A 20,049-nucleotide genomic window follows, 5' to 3' on the forward strand; every position below is an offset into this window, starting at 1 on the left:
GAACCTTGAAGCTCCCTCTTTTTCTCTCTTTAGAATACTAACCTGTCTGATCCTCACTTTCTTCTCTCTTCCTCCTCTTATACTCTCCCAGAATAACAATTTATATCTGTACTTTCACACTTCCCCTTCCCACTATAGCCCCCTCGCCCTACCTTTTTCTTCTACACCCCCCCCCATTCTCATTCTTTTCCACCCAACCCCCCCCTCCCTGTTGCTCTCTCTTCCCTCCCTCCCTCCCCTCTTCATAGTCTTTTCCACTCAACTGTCTGTGAATAAAAACATTTCACTCTCTGCTCCACCTCCTACCCCCGCTCTGATTGAGAATTTATAGCACAGAGCTGTGCATTATATAGATATAGAGATATCACCCATATTCATTGCAGGGATGAAGAATATATTCCTGCCCTCCTGCAAATCCTCTATAGCCATCTAATCTACCACCTGTTTCTGGATGTCCACAAACCTCCCATTATTCCGAATGCAGAAGAATTGTGCTCTTCCATTATAGACTCTATACTGTAAGGATTTAACACTTTGATGTTCAGAAGAGAATACATGTAACGAGTTTGAAAGTAGAGATGAGATGTAGATCTGATTTACACTTGAGATTTCATCCACATCCCTGGACGAGCTTCGTGTGAAAGGGGTTCTCCTAACCTGGGGCATTCAGGATGAATTGGTACCAAGCTAAAATTCAATTATCCCAGCCTCTCCGAAATCTCAAATCTCATGTGGTCTCCTAGAGAGAGTATTGTTATTCATCCTTCTCCATCACTTAACATTGTATTGGCAGTGATTGCCCAGGATGCTAGCAATGCGAGGAATAGAGGAACACAGAAAGAAGGTGATAGGTGTTATGCTAACTAAGAACACACCTTAAAAAAAAAATTGACATGCTCAGCTGAACGACATAGATCCCAGAACAGGTTTTGGCAACTGAAGTTCCCTTGAGGCGAGTGGCTCTGGGCAGGTGACACCATGGAATTGGAGAAAGACGTTCAGCCTCTACCTCCGCGCTACAGGTTCCGCGACCTTCTGATGGGTGACTGGCAGCTGGAAGACAGGTAATGCCAACGCACATGGGGGACAGGGGGGGGGGAGTCAGGAAATGAAAGAGTTAAAGTGACAACATGGGTGAAACGTGTTTCAAATAGATGGTCAAAAGTATTCATAAACCTAGGATCCCATTATAAGGATTATAAGTATAATGTAATAGAGAGGAGATGTATAATGCACAAATATTACTGGGATCTGCCCCAGAGGTGTCTGTACTGTGTATAATGTAATAGAGAGGAGCTGTATAATACACAGATATTACTGGGATCTCCCCCAGAGGTGTCTGTACTGTGTATAATGTAATAGAGAGGAGCTGTGTAATACGCAGATATTACTGGGATCTCCCCTAGAGGTGTCTGTACTGTGTATAATGTAATAGAGAGGAGCTGTATAATACACAGATATTACTGGGATCTCCCCCCAGAGGTGTCTGTACTGTGTATAATGTAATAGAGAGGAGCTGTATAATACACAGATATTACTGGGATCTCCCCCAGAGGTGTCTGTACTGTGTATAATGTAATAGAGAGGAGCTGAGTAATACACAGATATTAGTGGGATCTCCCCCCAGAGGTGTCTGTACTGTGTATAATGTAATAGAGAGGAGCTGTATAATACACAGATATTACTGGGATCTCCCCCAGAGGTGTCTGTACTGTGTATAATGTAATAGAGAGGAGCTGTATAATACACAGATATTACTGGGATCTCCCCCCAGAGGTGTCTGTACTGTGTATAATGTAATAGAGAGGAGCTGTGTAATACACAGATATTACTGGGATCTCCCCCCAGAGGTGTCTGTACTGTGTATAATGTAATAGAGAGGAGCTGAGTAATACACAGATATTACTGGGATCTCCCCCCAGAGGTGTCTGTACTGTGTATAATGTAATAGAGAGGAGCTGTATAATACACAGATATTAGTGGGATCTTCCCCCAGAGGTGTCTGTACTGTGTATAATGTAATAGAGAGGAGCTGTATAATACACAGATATTACTGGGATCTCCCCCAGAGGTGTCTGTACTGTGTATAATGTAATAGAGAGGAGCTGTATAATACACAGATATTACTGGGATCTCCCCCCAGAGGTGTCTGTACTGTGTATAATGTAATAGAGAGGAGCTGTGTAATACACAGATATTACTGGGATCTCCCCCCAGAGGTGTCTGTACTGTGTATAATGTAATAGAGAGGAGCTGAGTAATACACAGATATTACTGGGATCTCCCCCCAGAGGTGTCTGTACTGTGTATAATGTAATAGAGAGGAGATGTATAATACACAGATATTACTGGGATCTCCCCCAGAGGTGTCTGTACTGTGTATAATGTAATAGAGAGGAGCTGTATAATACACATATATTACTGGGATCTCCCCCAGAGGTGTCTGTACTGTGTATAATGTAATAGAGAGGAGATGTATAATACACAGATATTACTGGGATCTCCCCCCAGAGGTGTCTGTACTGTGTATAATGTAATAGAGAGGAGCTGTATAATACACAGATATTACTGGGATCTCCTCCAGAGGTGTCTGTACTGTGTATAATGTAATAGAGAGGATCTGAGTAATACACAGATATTACTGGGATCTCCCCCAGAGGTGTCTGTACTGTGTATAATGTAATAGAGAGGAGCTGTATAATACACAGATATTACTGGGATCTCCCCCCAGAGGTGTCTGTACTGTGTATAATGTAATAGAGAGGAGCTGTATAATACACAGATATTACTGGGATCTCCCCCCAGAGGTGTCTGTACTGTGTATAATGTAATAGAGAGGAGCTGTATAATACACAGATATTACTGGGATCTCCCCCAAAGGTGTCTGTACTGTGTATAATGTAATAGAGAGGAGCTGTATAATACACAGATATTACTGGGATCTCCTCCAGAGGTGTCTGTACTGTGTATAATGTAATAGAGAGGAGCTGTATAATACACAGATATTACTGGGATCTCCCCCAGAGGTGTCTGTACTGTGTATAATGTAATAGAGAGGATCTGAGTAATACACAGATATTACTGGGATCTCCCCCAGAGGTGTCTGTACTGTGTATAATGTAATAGAGAGGAGCTGTATAATACACAGATATTACTGGGATCTCCCCCCAGAGGTGTCTGTACTGTGTATAATGTAATAGAGAGGAGCTGTATAATACACAGATATTACTGGGATCTCCCCCCAGAGGTGTCTGTACTGTGTATAATGTAATAGAGAGGAGCTGTATAATACACAGATATTACTGGGATCTCCCCTCCAGAGGTGTCTGTACTGTGTATAATGTAATAGAGAGGAGCTGTATAATAGATATTACTGGGATCTCCTCTCCAGAGGTGTCTGTACTGTGTATAATGTAATAGAGAGGAGCTGTATAATACACAGATATTACTGGGATCTCCCCTAGAGGTGTCTGTACTGTGTATAATGTAATAGAGAGGAGATATATAATACACGGATATTACTGGGATTTCCCCTAGAGGTGTCTGTACTGTGTATAATGTAATAGAGAGGAGCTGTATAATACACAGATATTACTGGGATCTTCCCCCAGAGGTGTCTGTACTGTGTCTAATGTAATAGAGAGGAGCTGTATAATACACAGATATTACTGGGATCTCCCCCCAGAGGTGTCTGTACTGTGTATAATGTAATAGAGAGGAGCTGTATAATACAAACCATCCCATCCTACATCGAGAATATAATCCCTTATGATTACCATATCTATGTTAGTTGGAGAAGGAATCATATATTCCTTATAATATCCGGACACACAGTTCTGTCATCTACAAATATATCCGGAGATTGGGAAGAGATTAATAGAGGATGCTGCCCATTATCTGCCAGTGCTTAATCCATTGATCTTAAATCAAAGCCTTAGGAAACAAACCTGTTACAATAAAGCTCCTTAACACATTTAATTTAATGACTCCATTCAGCTACCACTGGGATACAATCATTCATGTTTGACCATGTTTCTATAATGAAGATGAGTTACCTCAGTTTACACAGTTCATTCTGTTCTGTGTGCTCTGCGCAGAGTCAGGTGTACAACTAGCAATACACCTTCCTGTTGTAGATTGTTGCTGTCAACTCAACTGAAACATTTTTTTTTTCTGGTGGAAAATGACAAGTTATATATACCTTCCACAAAACCAGGGTTCCCAGCCCTGATCCAAAAATATAACTTGTCGATCTGTCTTTGCAGTACTATGTACCACACTTTGACTGCCTTAAATACAGCCTGTCCTGTGAATATCTGGACTGTTGCAAGGTTTTAAATTATCTACTATATAAATGCCTAGTGGCGTGTGTGAAAAAAAAAAAATCAAGCTGCAGCGCCACCTGCTGGGCAGAGTTATACACTGACCTAGATATTTCTTGAAGGAGAAGTGACAGTTGGGAGTGGTTGGTGGTTGCCGGGGGTGACAGTGGGGAGTTTTTAACACCTTAAGTAGCTTGATGAAGGATGTGGCGAAGAAGATGAAGGATGAGGTGATGGAGAAAAATGATGAGGTGGTGACATGTGGACAAAACCACGTTAAAAAAGGGCGCTGCGTCGGGAAGTAACGCTCTTCCCCTGAGGAGGCCTGGGCTAGGCCCAAATGCATGACAAGAACCTTTTTAACACCTTAAGTAGCTTGATTTGACTAGCATGCATGAGTATCATACACGGGTTAACTTGTAAAATAAATATGGGCATATCTAGACGTTTTTATTCCACATATATAGGCAATAGTTTTTCACTTCCTGCGGTTTACTGAATTTCCCTGTACTGATCTGCATGTGCCCTCTGTTATAATAAATAATAGGAAGAAGCTTTAACCAATCACATACATCCCTTTGGTTATTATAAGAGCTGCCACAACCTGACCACTAGAGGGAGCGTCAGATAGCTGGAGCCACGTTAGTTCCATCTCAGAATGGAAGATTATTATAGGGTACCTGTAAGGCAGGGATCAGGGAACTTTTTTAGTTTTTACCCCCAAATATATTTTGATATGCCGACGTTACCACCTTGATTTGAAAGGAAGGAAATCATATATTATTAATTATTGGAATTCAAAATTTTATTGAATCTATTCAAAATTTCTTTGAAAGCTTCAACTTCAAATCTTCAGGTTTTGGAGAAATGATGTTGCTTCATTTTTGATACGAGAGCATCAATATTGGGGCATTTTCATGTCAGAGCAATTTGGATACAGGCTTCAGCGTCCAATCGATTTCTCTGCTTTGTTTTTATGTTCGTTAGAGGGTAAATGTATCAAGGTCCGATTTTTTTTCTGCGTTTCAAAATTGCGGGTGATAATCCGCGATTTTAGTCCCAAAGTTGCCAGATGTATTAAACTGCGATTTTTACTCTGACCTTAAAAATCGCTAATCATCTTTGGCGTTTTGCTGCAATGTCAAACACTCCCATCTTTAGCTAACTCTCCTTTGTTTCCTCCGTGTTTAGTAAACACATCATTGTTACACTGCCCTGCCTGTACAGCCTGAGGGCCGGCATCTGTCAAATGTGTAAACATAGATAAAAGTTTTAAGAAAAAAGAAAAAGCGTGTGGTCCCCCCGCCCGAGCACTATTAACCCTAGTGCTGCCAGCCTACTGCTGGTTACGTGAAAATCGGGGAACAAATTTGCGTGGAGTCCCCCCGATTTTCACTTAACCAGCATCAGGCCAGCCAGGGTGGGTGGCACTATAGCAGGGGGACTCGCGGTAGGGGTCCCCCTGCCATAAAGACAACCAACCCCAGGTTGTTCAGCGCCTGGCTGGATTCCCTAGGGAGTGGGGTCCGCCGAAACAAAATGACCGGGCCCCCCCTTTAGGGACACCCTGCCCAGTGCTGAAAGCACTAGGGCTCTTCCTACACCCCTGGGCGGTGGGTGTAGGATAATAACGGCGAAAGTGATGTAAAAAAATTAACGGACGCCGTTTTGTTTTGTGGAACTACAAGTCCCAGCCAGCCTGGGCTGCCATAAACAGTGTGGGCATGCTGATACTTGTATAACTACAAGTTCCAGCATACCCGTGGCAGCCGGGGCATGCTGGCACTTGGAGAACCACAAGTGCCAACATGCCCTGACACCCAGGGCTGGCTGAGACCTGTAGTACCACAAAAAACATGTTACAAAAACCACCACACACTTTTTTACAACCACACAATTTTAATAAAAATAATAAAACCCCAATAAAAACAATACACACCCTCATTAATACCACAGATATTTATAAAAAATAAGAAAACCCCAAAATACTCAACAAAATGAATTCTTCTTCTTTCGTCAGCAGCTTTTAATCCAAAAATGCTTGAAACCCAAGTCCAAAAGTATTTGTAATTCCAAAGTCCTGCTTGTAAATGTCTTCTGTGTGGATTTCCCATGGTGTCGTGGGAAATCCCTCATACTATAAATAGAACTTGCGCGAGAGCTAAGTTCATTGCGTATCGGAGCTTCTACAGTGTAAAAACTGTTTCGCAGCTTCATACATTTGAGACTTGTATAGCCAGAGTGGCAAACAGTCGGGAGTTAGATCCCTATCGATTTTGGAAATAGCGATTTTGACAGAAACATAACTCTGGCAGTTTTACATGAAATCTCAGCTTCATACATCTGTGAGTTTCAACTCTCCCGAGAAAATCGCTGGATTTGCAAAAATCGCACCTTGATACATTTACCCCCTGGAAGGTTTTCACACTTATAACATGGTTGCTAGTGTCAGGGGAGAGATTACTTCCTCCCCCCCTGTCAACGAGCTGCGAGGGAGACGAGAGCTCAACCTCCTCTCCATCCCTGGTGTCTGCAATTCTAGGGCAGGAGATTTATCTCGTGCCAGTTACTTACAGCAGCGCCAATACAATAAATATATACACCGATTCATTTAAATATATACTTTCACACTCCGGGTGCTGTGGCGCCAGATCTTACTCTCCCGGCGCTGCAGAGCACAGTTAAAACCAAGTTTTCATTTGTTAAATAAATTTAAACATTTTAAATAATCATTTTACACATTCTGCGCCTAGTGGCGGTATATTTAACACTTCTGGCGCCGGGTATTAATCCTCCCGGCGTCAGAGCCCATTTAAAGATGGCCGCCTCACTGGACACGGCCACAACTTGTATCTGGTTAGACTCCTCCTGGACATACATATCCCAGATATACCAGCAGTCATCGTGTTTCCTAATATTTTCTGTGGACTGTCGTAGTATTTTATTTTCAGTGCTAATCTGATTGTTTGTTTTATTTTTTAAGAATTCCATTAATAATAGCACATATTATAACATAAGGATGACCGGGCACGATCATAAAAATAAATGTGGATAACCTCCTACCTGATGGCAGACCTACCGCCTAAATTGCCCCCATAGGCCCATCCTTGCAACTCTCCCGGAATGTCCGGGAGGCTCCCGAAATTCGGGTCGGTCTCACGGATTCCTGGGAGAGCTGGCAAGTCTTCCGCATCCCGCTTCTGGCTTCCAAACATGACGCAATTTGCGGTGAATCACGCCATTTTGGCCCCGCCCCGCAACAGACTGACATTTCCGTCGCAGGGGGCGGGGCCAAAATGATGCGTTTGGCAGAGCCCTGCCCCCTCCGCACTCCAGTCATGTCCCTCTCTCGGAAATAACTTTGCCAAAGTAGGCATGTATGCATAGGCTTAGTGTCTGAAATATACGTGAGCTGAATCAGTGTCCTCTTTTTCCTAAGCTCTGAGTCTAGTCAATGCTGTAGAGGCTCTTAAGCCTGAACTTACTGTGCCCCACAGGCTTATAAGCCTGGGTTAGACGTGCGCACAGTAACAATGAGCAGGCCTGAAAATAAGCTTGAGGAGCCAAAGCATTGTGCCCCCTAACTGCCGCACAGGCCTAGTGCCCGAAAATATGCCCATGGGTCTTGTGCCTAAATGTGAATGAAATAGAGTCCAGGCCTGAGAGATGGTTGTCCAAAGGCCTTACCTGTCTCGGCAACTTTTGTTGGCAGCAGCGGGAACCGTGAAAGCTCAGTGCCTTCCCTCTGCTGCTCCTCCTATGGATGGTCTCCAGAAGCCTTCTTGATCCTGATGTTACCTGGTGGCCTGTCGCTGTCTTCTACCTTCAACTGCGGCTCTTCTGACTTTCTCCATCATCTTCTTGCTTGATCTGGGACCCGCTGCTTCTTCGCAACTCCTCCTGCTTGAGCTCGACGTCTTGTCTCCAGAGCTCCTCTTGGTTTTCTTGCCATCAGAAAGGGCATAAGACAAAGATGAAGCGAGCACCGATTGGCTCACTGCAGTGCCCAAATTCAAATGGCCGGAGGTGAGCCCTAATTGTCTGGGTGGTAAGAGTTGAAAGAGTTCTACTGTAGATTTAAGTTAGAGAGATGTGGGAGCTCTGAGAAAGAGAGTTTGGGAGAGGAGTGTTGAGACAAAACATCTGCAGTTCCACATTTTGAGATGCAGAGAGGAGATTCGAGTGTTACAGCCCAGCATGTGCCAACTTACGAGATAAGGAAAGTGCATCTGATTTAATTACCTAGTTTGATCTATGTGTGAGCCGGATGTTTGCGAATGTGGATGTTGTTGAAGCACTCAGAAGGCAGTAAGTGTGGAAAACAGCAATGTTCTTTTATTCTTCCGTAATGCAATGTATGAGTCTTAATTCTAGGGCAGAACAAGACTACCTTTACATTCAATGTACACAGATTATATACCTAAAAATCCACCCCTCCTAACAGACGTCACTAATCATATCACATACTTTGAAATAATACACTACAGTTTGTAAAGAAATCAATTATAAATGCTTTTGACAGCTATTTCATCAAACAGAAAACCTATATGCTTAGGTCAAGGGGCATATGTGACCTTTACATTCCTAAGACTCATGCCTACCTAAAACAGCTGGTATCTATTCGAACATCCTGTATATAATGAGGCCCTCTATTCATTCTAAGACAGATAGAAAGAATTTAACCCTTGCACAGAATGAAAGAAATACAGACAGTTCAACTATTCTATCTAAACACATATAATACATTAATAATATTTTATCCAACTTATATATTTGTACCATAATTTATTCTATTACAGATGTACAGTATGAGTAAACCTGTGTACCACTATTCATAAGGTTAACTGGCTAAGAGACATTAGTGTGAGAACATGAGAAAAACATAAATCAGTTAACCAAAACTCACAGAGCAGGAAGAGATTATACTACAGATGAGCAGTTCGGATTCGTTAAAATCCGACAGATCCGAATTTTGGGGTATCGAGACGAACAGAGCCATGACTCGGTTTCTCCCACCAAATTCAGATCTGAAAACAAGGCACAACATCATTACGGGGAAAATGTTGGATTTTGTGAGTTTTGGATGGAGATATTCTATATATAGCCCTTTCTCCTGTTCTCGGCTGTCACTTTAGAATTGATGTGGGTAGGACGCTTGCTGCAATTGTCTGCTGACAAAGTGGGTTGTACAGGGTTGGAGAAGGTGAAAGAGGCAATCAATGTGTACTGGACTAGCTGTGATTTTACTGCAGTTTATTTACAGATCACAGTCTGCTGGAATCATGTGCTGATAATGTGGGTGGGAGAGAGTGAAGAGTAGACAAACATAGTGCTATTTGACTCTGAGCAGTACACCCCCCAAAAAAAACAAAAAACTAATTATGTCTTGCTTTTAAAATCCAAGTGTTTCAATCTAAAGGCTATTGTGGGAGGGCCAGTATCACTTACATCTGTTCTGGCCAATAAACAAGGTGCTCTCTGACCCTGAGCAGCACACCCTAAAGAAACAAAGATGTTTTTTTAAAAAAAGGACAATAGCTAACTGTCCATACACCACCCACAGTGGCAAGAAAAAGCTCAGACCATTCCCACTTTTTGCTAGTAGTGGTCCTGCTGCTGTTAGAATGCCCATTGTAGAAGAAAGTGTCCAACATGTTTATGCATCTTCTGTAACTTTCCACCTTCTCACTCTGAGTGTAGGTTTGTCACTTCCAAAACAGCCCCATCAGTGCATGAAAAGAACGCTGAGGTCGAAGAATAAATTGGGCATCGCCGAATCCCAAGGAGGGTCTATGGTTGTCCATGAGCGCTATTTGTCAGTTTGACGTTTCAGATTCTGACACTAATTATAGAGCAGCCTCCTTCCAAAATTTTACAACCATTTGGAAATATGAGAATGAGTAGTAGTAATAATGATGCTTTAGACATAGAAATTGAGGATGCTGCTTTGGAAGTTGCTATTGTGCAACAGGATGAGGGGGAATAATTGTGGATATGACAATGATGAATGTGTTGTAATTGAACAAGATGATGAGGATGGTCCTGATTCATTAAGGATCTTAACTTAAGAAACTTCTTATTTAAGTCTCCTGGACAAAACCATGTTACAATGCAAGGGGTGCAAATTAGTATTCTGTTTTGCACATAAGTTAAATACTGACTGTTTTTTCATGTAGCACACAAATACTTGATAGCTTATTTGTACACTGAAATTAATGCTGATATTTGTGTGCTACGTGAAAAAAACAGTCAGTATTTAAACTTATGTGCAAAACAAAATACTAATTTGCACCCCTTGCATTGTAACTAGGGATGTGCACCGGCGACTTTTGGTGTCTCGTGTTTTGTGTTCTGGATACGGATTTTCGCGATGTTTTGGGTTCGGATTTGTTTCGCAAAACACCTGCCGAAAGGTTTTGGTTCGGATTTAAGGTTTTGGATTCGGATTTTTTTTGAAAAAAGCATAAAAAGTTCAAAAATCAAGTTTTTGGGCTTATTTTCACTCCTACGCTATTATTAACCTCAATAACATTCAATAACAAGCATTTCCACTAATTTACAGTGTATTCTGAACACCTCACAATATAGTTATTAGTCCAAAACGTTGCAACGAGGTATCTTTCTGGACTGCGTAGTGGAGTGGTCCCCACAATATAAATTAAAAACCCTGAACTTGTATGATTCGCACCAATAAATGTATCTGGACTGCGTAGAGGAGTGGGTCACCACAATATATATAATAAGAAAACCATCAACTGGTATGAATCGCACCGAATAATGTACCTGGACTGCGTAGAGGAGTGGGTCACCACAATATAAATTAAAAACCCTGAACTTGTATGATTCGCACCAATAAATGTATCTGGACTGCGTAGAGGAGTGGGTCACCACAATATATATAATAAGAAAACCATCAACTGGTATGAATCGCACCGAATAATGTACCTGGACTGCGTAGAGGAGTGGTCTGGTCACCACAATATAATTAATAAAAACCCCCCCACGGCTCTGAATTTCCCCCCAAAAAATTCTGGACTGTGTATTGCAGTACCAATGGGCTTATAGTGCAGGATTGGTTTGGCAATTTTTGTTGTAATTAAAAAAAAATTTAATTCGTTTTTTATATTTTTTTTTATTAACTTTTTTAAAATTTTTTAAACACTTGGGAATATTGGGGAAATAACTATGCCCTTAGAAGCACAGAGCACGGGACACAGGACCACTGGACTGAACAGGACACAGCACACAGGACCCAGCAGCACCACTGAACTCAAAATTGACAGAGCACAGCACACAGCACCACTGGACTGATACTGCAGAACACAGCACAGCACAGAACAGCACAGCACAGCACAGCACAGAACTAAACAGCACAGCACTGCACAGCACAGCACAGCACAGCACAGCACGAGATCTACCAGAACAGAGGACCACCTAACACACCCTCCCTCTACCCTGATCAATGCCCGAGTGAAGATGGCGGCGACTAGCGGGGAATTTATAGGTTCCGAGTATCGCGAGATCCGACAGCGGGATTATGACTCCGAGCCTCGGTTTCAATTTTTCATTTGGCGCCAATACCCGGATCTGTCTCGGATCCGACTCGGATCGGCAACGTTCGGGTGGGCTCGGATTTAGGAAATCCGAGTGCGCTCATCTCTAATTGTAACATGGTTTTGTCCAGGAGACTTAAATAAGAAGTTTCCTATGTTAAGATCCTTAATGAATCAGGCCCCATATCTTGAAATTGGACCACTACATTTTGGCAGCCAGTCTTAATCCTATGTTTAAGTCATATAGAATGTCTTTTTTTTCAACTGAAACAAGTGGTCAGGCTTAAAAGAAATGCCCAAATATTTTGACACCTCTACCATGTCTCAGTCTGATACATCTTGTATTAGTAGGAGGATTACTTTAATGATAAAATAAAAATTAGCATCTCAGACAATTCCTTTGATTTTTTGGAGAAAAAAACTGCTGCTATCCCTTTCCATGATACACATGCTCTATAACATTGAGAATAAAATGCTATGATTTTCTCAAACCATTTCACTTGATATATCTTCTTTTATGAAACAACCATCCTATCAGCCATTGCTCTGCCTGCATGCTTTAAAGGTGTCTTTTACTTTATTAAACCACCATTCTATCTGCCACTGCTGTGCCACTATGTTCCATAGGCATCATATGTTTTTGTTAAACTGCCATGTATTTGTGCCGCTGCTCTATCACTGAATAGTAGCCAGACAGATCGCGGCAACCTTTGGCCAATACTGGTGAAAATATTGACAGTTGTGAAGAGTTCATTAGAGAGTAGACAGTAAATGATTGTTAGTCGCATACAGCAACAACAGCTCAAAATTACATGACTTTAAGGGGCGTATCAATTGTTAGTGAGATCTCCGGAAAACGAGCGCTCGAAAAATATTAGCGTTAATACGGTAATTACTCGCTGAATTTCATCTCGCAGCTCCCTGAGCTGCGAGATGAAATTCAGTGAGTAAACTATCGAATTAGCGGTATTTACGCGCATATTACCGTATTAATGGTAATATTTTTCGAGCGCTTGTTTTTCCGGGGATCTCGCTAACAATTGAATACCCCCCTCACTCTTTTTGACCATTTTTTATGAAATCCAGATCCTAAACCAAACTGAAGGAGGGTTTTTTTTGTGTTTTTTTGCCAAACCCAAAACCAAACACAAAGCATGGGAGCCTGCGCACATCTCTAGATTATACCATTAAACTACAGGTGTATGTAAGTTCTTGTGGCAAGTGAGTCTAGTGGCACTGTTAACACTGAGGTAATCGTGGATGATAAAGGATGATTGTCCGCTGGAAGTGAGCGTCATTCATTGAATAATGTGGAAATCAGTGACCGGTCTTACCAATACCATGTAAAGTGTGGCAATCTACGCTGGAGAGATAAAGGGCCTGATTCAGTGTCAGAACTAGCATTGGTGCAGAGGGCCCCGTGCCCACGGGGAACAGTGCACTAGTTCCACCTCTGCCTGATTAAGGAACGTAAACACTGATAAATTCATTTTGGCTCAGTGTGTTCATATAGAGATTGTGTAAACTGATTTTGCAAGTAAATGCGTACTGTATGCACAATTAGAATATGACCTCGCACCAATTATCTCCATCAGCTTTTCATGCACCAGTTCAGTTATCTGTACTACACCAATCTAATTTATATAATACATGCGTGCGCGGAGACTCTTATCTGCAGACATTGACCCATGCACCCTGGGATGAGCGAGACTAAGCTACAGCCGGGCTTTTGCCCTAAAGGTATCACTAGACCAGTATCATGGAGGACACGCTACTGCCACATATCCATGCAAACAGGAGTTACACATGTTTAACTAGAACAGTATGAGCGGCTGAGGATCTGTAGACACTGCTTCCTAATCCCGGGAGGTCGGCAGAAACAGAGAGCTGTTACATACCCAGAGATCTGGGGGCTGTGCTGCATCCCCACTACACTAAATGAAGGTCTGCATTGTAATTTCACTTCCGATTTGCGGTCTGTATTGTACAGATGTCTATAGAGTGCTCTCTGTTATGTATTGAGTTCCCTTTAAAACTCTCTGTATTGCATAGTGATCGTTAAGTCTTCTGTATTGTATAAGTTTTAACTCGGATGCTCTCTGCCTTATATAGCGGCCACTAAGGTGTTCTCTGTATTGGATATTGGGCACTAGAATGCTATTCACATTGTATATTGGTCATTGGAATGCTCTCTGTATTGTACATCATTATTATGGTTGTTGATTTGTAATGTGCCACAGTGCTCCACAGCACCGCTCAGTGGAGAAAACAGAGTATATGGAAAACAGGGACATAGTTGAGGTATCAGGTGTGGCTCAATGCGGGGATTAGAACAGTACTGAGGGTGTCCCTGTGCGAGTAATAGCTGGGAGTAGGGCGCTCTCTAGTAAAGAGGGAAGATATGGTTTGGATCATTAATATGCTCTCTGCAGTGGATAGTGATCACTAGAATGCGCTCCGTTATATATAGACGTCACTACAATTTATACTGTAGAGACTTCTATAGAATGCTTTTTTCTTTGTATCTTCATTAACAGACTTCTTTTCATATTTTATATTGGTCACTAGAATGTTCTCTGTATTGCATATAGGTGCTTAGAGTCTCTTTATATTATATAAGTCTCATAAAATATGTATCACTAGAAGGTTCTCTATACTGCATATAGGTCATTCAAATCAGGGCCCGATTAAGATCATGGAGCCCTAGGCAAGTACACATACAAGATGGATTAGAGTAATCTGGGTCCCTCAGTGTCCATTGGGCCCTAGATGGGAGCCCAGCGTGCCTAATAGATGGTCCCACTCTAACTATAATGCTCTCTATATTGCATATGGATCTCTAGAATATGCTCTGTACTGAATACTGTCAGATGTGGCTGTATTGTGTTTCTATTACAGCACTTTTCTCATATTAAATTGAGTTCTATAACTACAGTATGCTCACATTACAAAAACCACTCCTTCATATATATTATTTCCACGTCTCCATGATCTTCATCATCCAAGGTTGACATCTCTGCCCTTCTAGAGCTCCATTTACCATACCCCACTGGCTTATGGTGTTGTGGACATTGTTAGGAGAGAAGTGAGTGCAGAGCTGATAATTAGAGATGGAAAGATGGTAAATATCAGTCCCTCTAACTTATCAAGAAAGTGGCACTCTACATAGCTCTTATATGTCAGCTTGGTCAGAATGACAGTGATACCCACAGAGTTCCATTACTGGAGAAGCCAGGTTAAGCAATGGGGGGGAGTAATGTAGATTTAGAGGGCAAGACTATCAATCCTTCCCTTTGGCTGGAAGCTGAGACAGATGTTTACCTCACGGATAGGCCACAGTGTCCTTCACAGGGGTGTGATGCCCAGACAACCACCCACACTGACGTTATGCAAGGCAGCATCTACACTTTATTTATTCATGTTAGCTAGTGGTCTCAGTAATGTCACTTCCATTCCACGTTGTAGCACTAGATGAGGTAGTACCCAACCTTTCAGTCACAGGTCCACTGCTTCCTTTCTGTATAAACACTGCTTCCCAATACACTGGTCCTTACTCCTGTGCAACAAACAGGGGCCCTTGGGAGACTAAAAAAGAACTATAGCGTACACAGATAACAGTAGACAAACTCACCCAATGATAGTCACCAGAATTACTGGAGATTGTGATGGCCAACTGGAGCTAGACCTGGAGAAGGAAGAATTACGAGGGGAAGGAATTATGTCTATGGGCACACTCAGCTCAGAAATAACATTTAAAAGTATTAATTTGCTGAAAGAACATCGGATGCTGGGAGAAAGATATAAGGAGATGTTGTAGATTTAGGTATAAAAAAAATGGATGAACAGTGCATTATATTGAACATTGAAGCACAGACAGAGCAATAAATCAACTACATTCCAGGTTGAAGTAAACGTCCCTGTCACAGGGGAGGTCGTGATGTCACAAGTTCCTAGTGAATTGATTGGTTGCATCCTGATTAATATGGTTCAGCCCACAAAATGTCTGCCTCCACTTTCTGTATACTACATGTAAACTTTAAGATTTTGACGACAAAGACCAGATACTGAACTGAGCCATGCTGAGTGATGGCGTACACCAGTGAACATGCTTTCCCCGGACCCTCTTCAGGTGTCAGTGAACACAGCCTCCTGGCCACCTGTCTGTATCCCTGTCATAATCTCTTATCAAAGTACACAATGGAAATCAATATTAACGGCTGCTGTCGGCGAGCTGATTAATACAGGACCAAGGAAAGCAGCCAAGAGGGTTTCCATGGAAATGTTGGAGTTTAGAATCCCAGAGAGGCCCCGACTTCGCCGTCGTTCTGTGTTATACTACCAGACTGAGTGACACAGCCTGGAAAATACTGAGGTATGTGCTGCTTGGAGCCTAATCAATCTGCAGCCGCCGACACCAGGGTCGCTTGAGACCACGGCATCTCATGAGGAGATGGCCCATTAGAGACTGTGGATGGTACAGCGCATAAAGTAATAAACCAGACTTTCTTATGCTTGTATTTGTTGCTAAGGAAGCGATCAGCATTGGATTAATTAATGTGCTTTTGAGCTAGTTAGACTCATCTGCTTAGAGCTGGGAAGTCAGTAGGGCTTATTTACTAGAACTGCATATAGGTGCAAATTTTGCATTGAACCACAGCAACTAATCAACTGTTCACTAGTGTATATGGTACACTCGTAAAAAAAACAAAAAAAAACACAAAATAAAGTCAGAACTGTAGGATAGAAATGTTTTTCTCTTATATTGGAAATTGAAAACACTTTTACAGTGTTGCAGTCACTGAAATCCAAGATCAAACATGAGCTAAATACAGCATTAAAGACCTCCTGTGGCATGGGATGAGATTGGATGGTACAGGAAAAAACCTCTCACAAATTGATTCCTTAGAGGCTCCGACAACACAATCACTCGGCAGGCTGGAAAGTATATCACCCTCGGAGTCCTCCACAAGCAGAACACTAAAGGGTATATTTACTAAACTGCGGGTTTGAAAAAGTGGAGATGTTGCCTATAGCAACCAATCAGATTCTAGCTGTTATTTTGTAGAATGCAATAAATAAAAGCTAGAATCTGATTGGCTGCTATAGGCAACATCTCCACTTTTTCAAACCCGCAGTTTAGTCAATATACCCCTAAGAGCTTGTTGACAGACTGTAGCAGAAACCACCTAGAGTAGGAGTAGAGATCAGGACAGAGCTGGGATTGATACTAGGCTCTCGTCTAGGGCCAAGTAGGCACTGAGGGGCCCAGATTACTCTAATCTATTTTTATTCATGATTTGTTTTTTTCAAAAACAGGAAAGGGGAGATTGGCCCCAAGACTGTATCTTGCATAGGGTCCCAAGAGGTCTTAATGAGGACCTGGAGCTATGAATAGCTACTAATATAGATCCTTCATGCTCAATGACATACCAGTGTGTCACCAATACATAAAATATACAAGTCAAGTGCAAGCAGTAATTTCATATCCTGATCAACACTAAATAATCACTATTGTTTCTACAAATTGTTAGAAAAGTGATCATTATTAATTGCATAAATATTCATAAAAGACATTGCTAGCACTTTAGTTAAATCATAATTAATAATAAAAGATCAACTATAATAAAAATACTGACATGTCAAATTACTATATAAATGAATATACTGTGATCTTCCTAAAAAGTATATACAGAAACGTGTAGGAAATGCTGTACTTAAGAGATTCACCACTCACATTTTGTATTTTTTCTGTCTTACCCGGCTTTATAGTGTAGCTCAGGGTTTCCCAAACCCAGTCCTCAGGGCTCCCCAACAGTGCAGGTTTTCTGGATCACATGTGACACAATTAGGACCACCTGTGGATCTGTTACAATGTGTCAGTCAGTAATGAATACACCTGTGCTCCAGCAAGGAGATATGGAAAACCTGCACTGTTGGGAAGCCCTGAGGACTGGATTTGGGAAACCCTGGTGTAGCTTATAGTAGTAGGAGACACTACGAATCTAATAACCAAGGTCCGGTATCACCACTGAACTCTCTACACTGCTGCACATCCTGAGAGTAAGCTGTAAATAGAGGCTCCAGCTTTACAGCACTTCTCTGAGACCTGTAGCTCATTATAATGTCAATTAGCCATACTTGCCAACTCTCCCGTAATGTCCGGGAGACTCCCGCATTTCGCGTGAGTCTCACGGACTCCCGCGAGAGTGTGGCAATCTCCCGGATCTGCCCACTTGCTAGTGAAGTGGGCAGAATTAGGTCCCAAACGCCGCGATTCCCGGTGAATTGCCAAAATGAAGCGATTTTCGGGGACCCGCCCCCTGCACGCCCACCTTCCCCCGCAGGCTCCCGGATCATATTTGCCATAAATTGGAAAGTATGCAATTAGCACATTATAAGCTATATAATAATGTGCCATAGTAGTAGAGCACATTATAATCTGTTTATAACAGATTATAACATGTAGGAGAGTGTAGGTAAACTGTATCTTTGGAACTCTTAAAAACTATGACATGTATGCTTGAATTATTTGAACCGGTTCAAAATTCAATAGAATTTGGCCAGTTTCAGCTCTTTAAACTTATTTGTGATACAAATGTGATTTTTGGGCCAATTTGCAACTAAAACCATTAAAAGGTTCACCGGTTTAGAATAGATGGCTACTTTGTGTAGTATTTTTAACTTTTACTTTAAATTCTAGCAGCAAACACGACTGTGATTTAGACGTTCGCATGGGAAACCATTAAAAATACTATACGATGTAGCCATTTAAACTTTAATAAGCTCAAACATGTTTGACCCAGCTCAAATTTAGCGCAAATCATCATCATCACCATTTATTTATATATCGTCACTAATTCTGCAGCGCTGTACAGAGAACTTACTCACATCAGTCCCTGCCCCATTTGGGCTTACAATCTAAATTCCATAACACACACACAGACACACACACACACACACACACACACACACACACATTTGTTAGCAGCCAATTAACCTACCAGTATGTTTATATCTAATCAAGATCAATCAGATGGGGATTGAGAATGGCGTAAAATCCGGTTAGCCAATGACTGATCCGCTGAGGCGGGCATTCATTGGATGACCGGACTGACTGCGCCTAATAGGATCTAGTCACCTGGCTCTGTCTAATAGGGCTATACATTGGGTGACATACAAATGTTTTAGTTTATCTAAAGCTGGGTAATTATCACAAATTTAGTGGCGTTTTGATGAACCACTTCTCTAAAATCTCTAAGTGTAAGCATAGAAACTTACAGCGATATATGGGAGCAGTGCACAGCTTGCAGTGGTAGCTGCACAACTCCAAAAATCACAATATTGGGACAAAATAACCCTGAACCTGCCCCACCCAAACTCTGCCCACAAATATGGAAATTTGTATAAAACCACACCCACTCTAGTTTAAGCCACCCCCTGGTTTGCAGCCCCCGAATCGGGATGTCCCACCAAAATCGGGAGAGTTGGAAGGAATGGTAGATATCAGTATCAGACCAAAGTTATGAGGAAAGTATATCTATGGTCGCTTACTAATTTTGACTACCATAGAAAAGGGTGAGAAATGAAAAATAAAATTTTCTACTGGTGAACCCCTTCAACATTTTGTTAAATATTAGGACTATTGTTAATATATCAGCTGCTAAAAACTGAATGCATGACTAGGTTTCATCTAACCCATGAGGAAAATAATAAAAATAAAAAAAGACAAGGCTGCGTGACATTGGACTATAAACAGCCATAGCATATCATATTACACAATACAATTAACATACATAATACATAACAGTGACGTTTATGAGACATGATGGTACTTGAGGCTGAACGCTAAAATAAATCAACTATGATTAGAGATGCTCAGGCTCGCTTCTTTGAGAACCGAACACGCCCAAATTTAGGGGATCCGAGTACCGAGCCAGCTCGGTACTGTCGCACGCCCTCGTCATTGAAAATGAGGCAAAACTTTATTGTAAAGTCGTCAGATCTCGGATATCGTGAGTTTTGAATTCCTTTTAAAGTTCCAACATCAGGGAAGGTAGGAGGAAGGGCGGACCCCCATTTATCTTTTCTGCCACTGCTGTGTGCCAACGTGTCCTAGATGTGCTAGGAACTGTCGTGTGTTTGTGTCATTGCTCTGTCGCTTACCATCCAGCCAG

General features: G+C 41.8%; 1 protein-coding gene across 3 annotated transcripts in view; it reads left to right on the forward strand.

Moving 5' to 3' along the window:
- The first annotated feature begins 296 nt into the window (after window positions 1–296).
- The window catches only part of LOC142151294 (potassium channel subfamily T member 2-like), a 111,942-nt gene continuing 92,189 nt past the window's right edge, over window positions 297–20,049 (forward strand). For all 3 annotated transcript variants that reach the window (XM_075206793.1, XM_075206796.1, XM_075206797.1), the window contains exon 1: window positions 297–1,064. In XM_075206793.1, the coding sequence (XP_075062894.1) occupies window positions 979–1,064 (86 nt within the window). In that variant the 5' untranslated portion in view covers window positions 297–978. The remainder of the gene's footprint in view (window positions 1,065–20,049) is intronic.

Source organism: Mixophyes fleayi, chromosome 4 (genome assembly GCF_038048845.1).
Source record: "Mixophyes fleayi isolate aMixFle1 chromosome 4, aMixFle1.hap1, whole genome shotgun sequence".
NCBI classification, from domain to species: Eukaryota; Metazoa; Chordata; class Amphibia; order Anura; family Limnodynastidae; genus Mixophyes; species Mixophyes fleayi.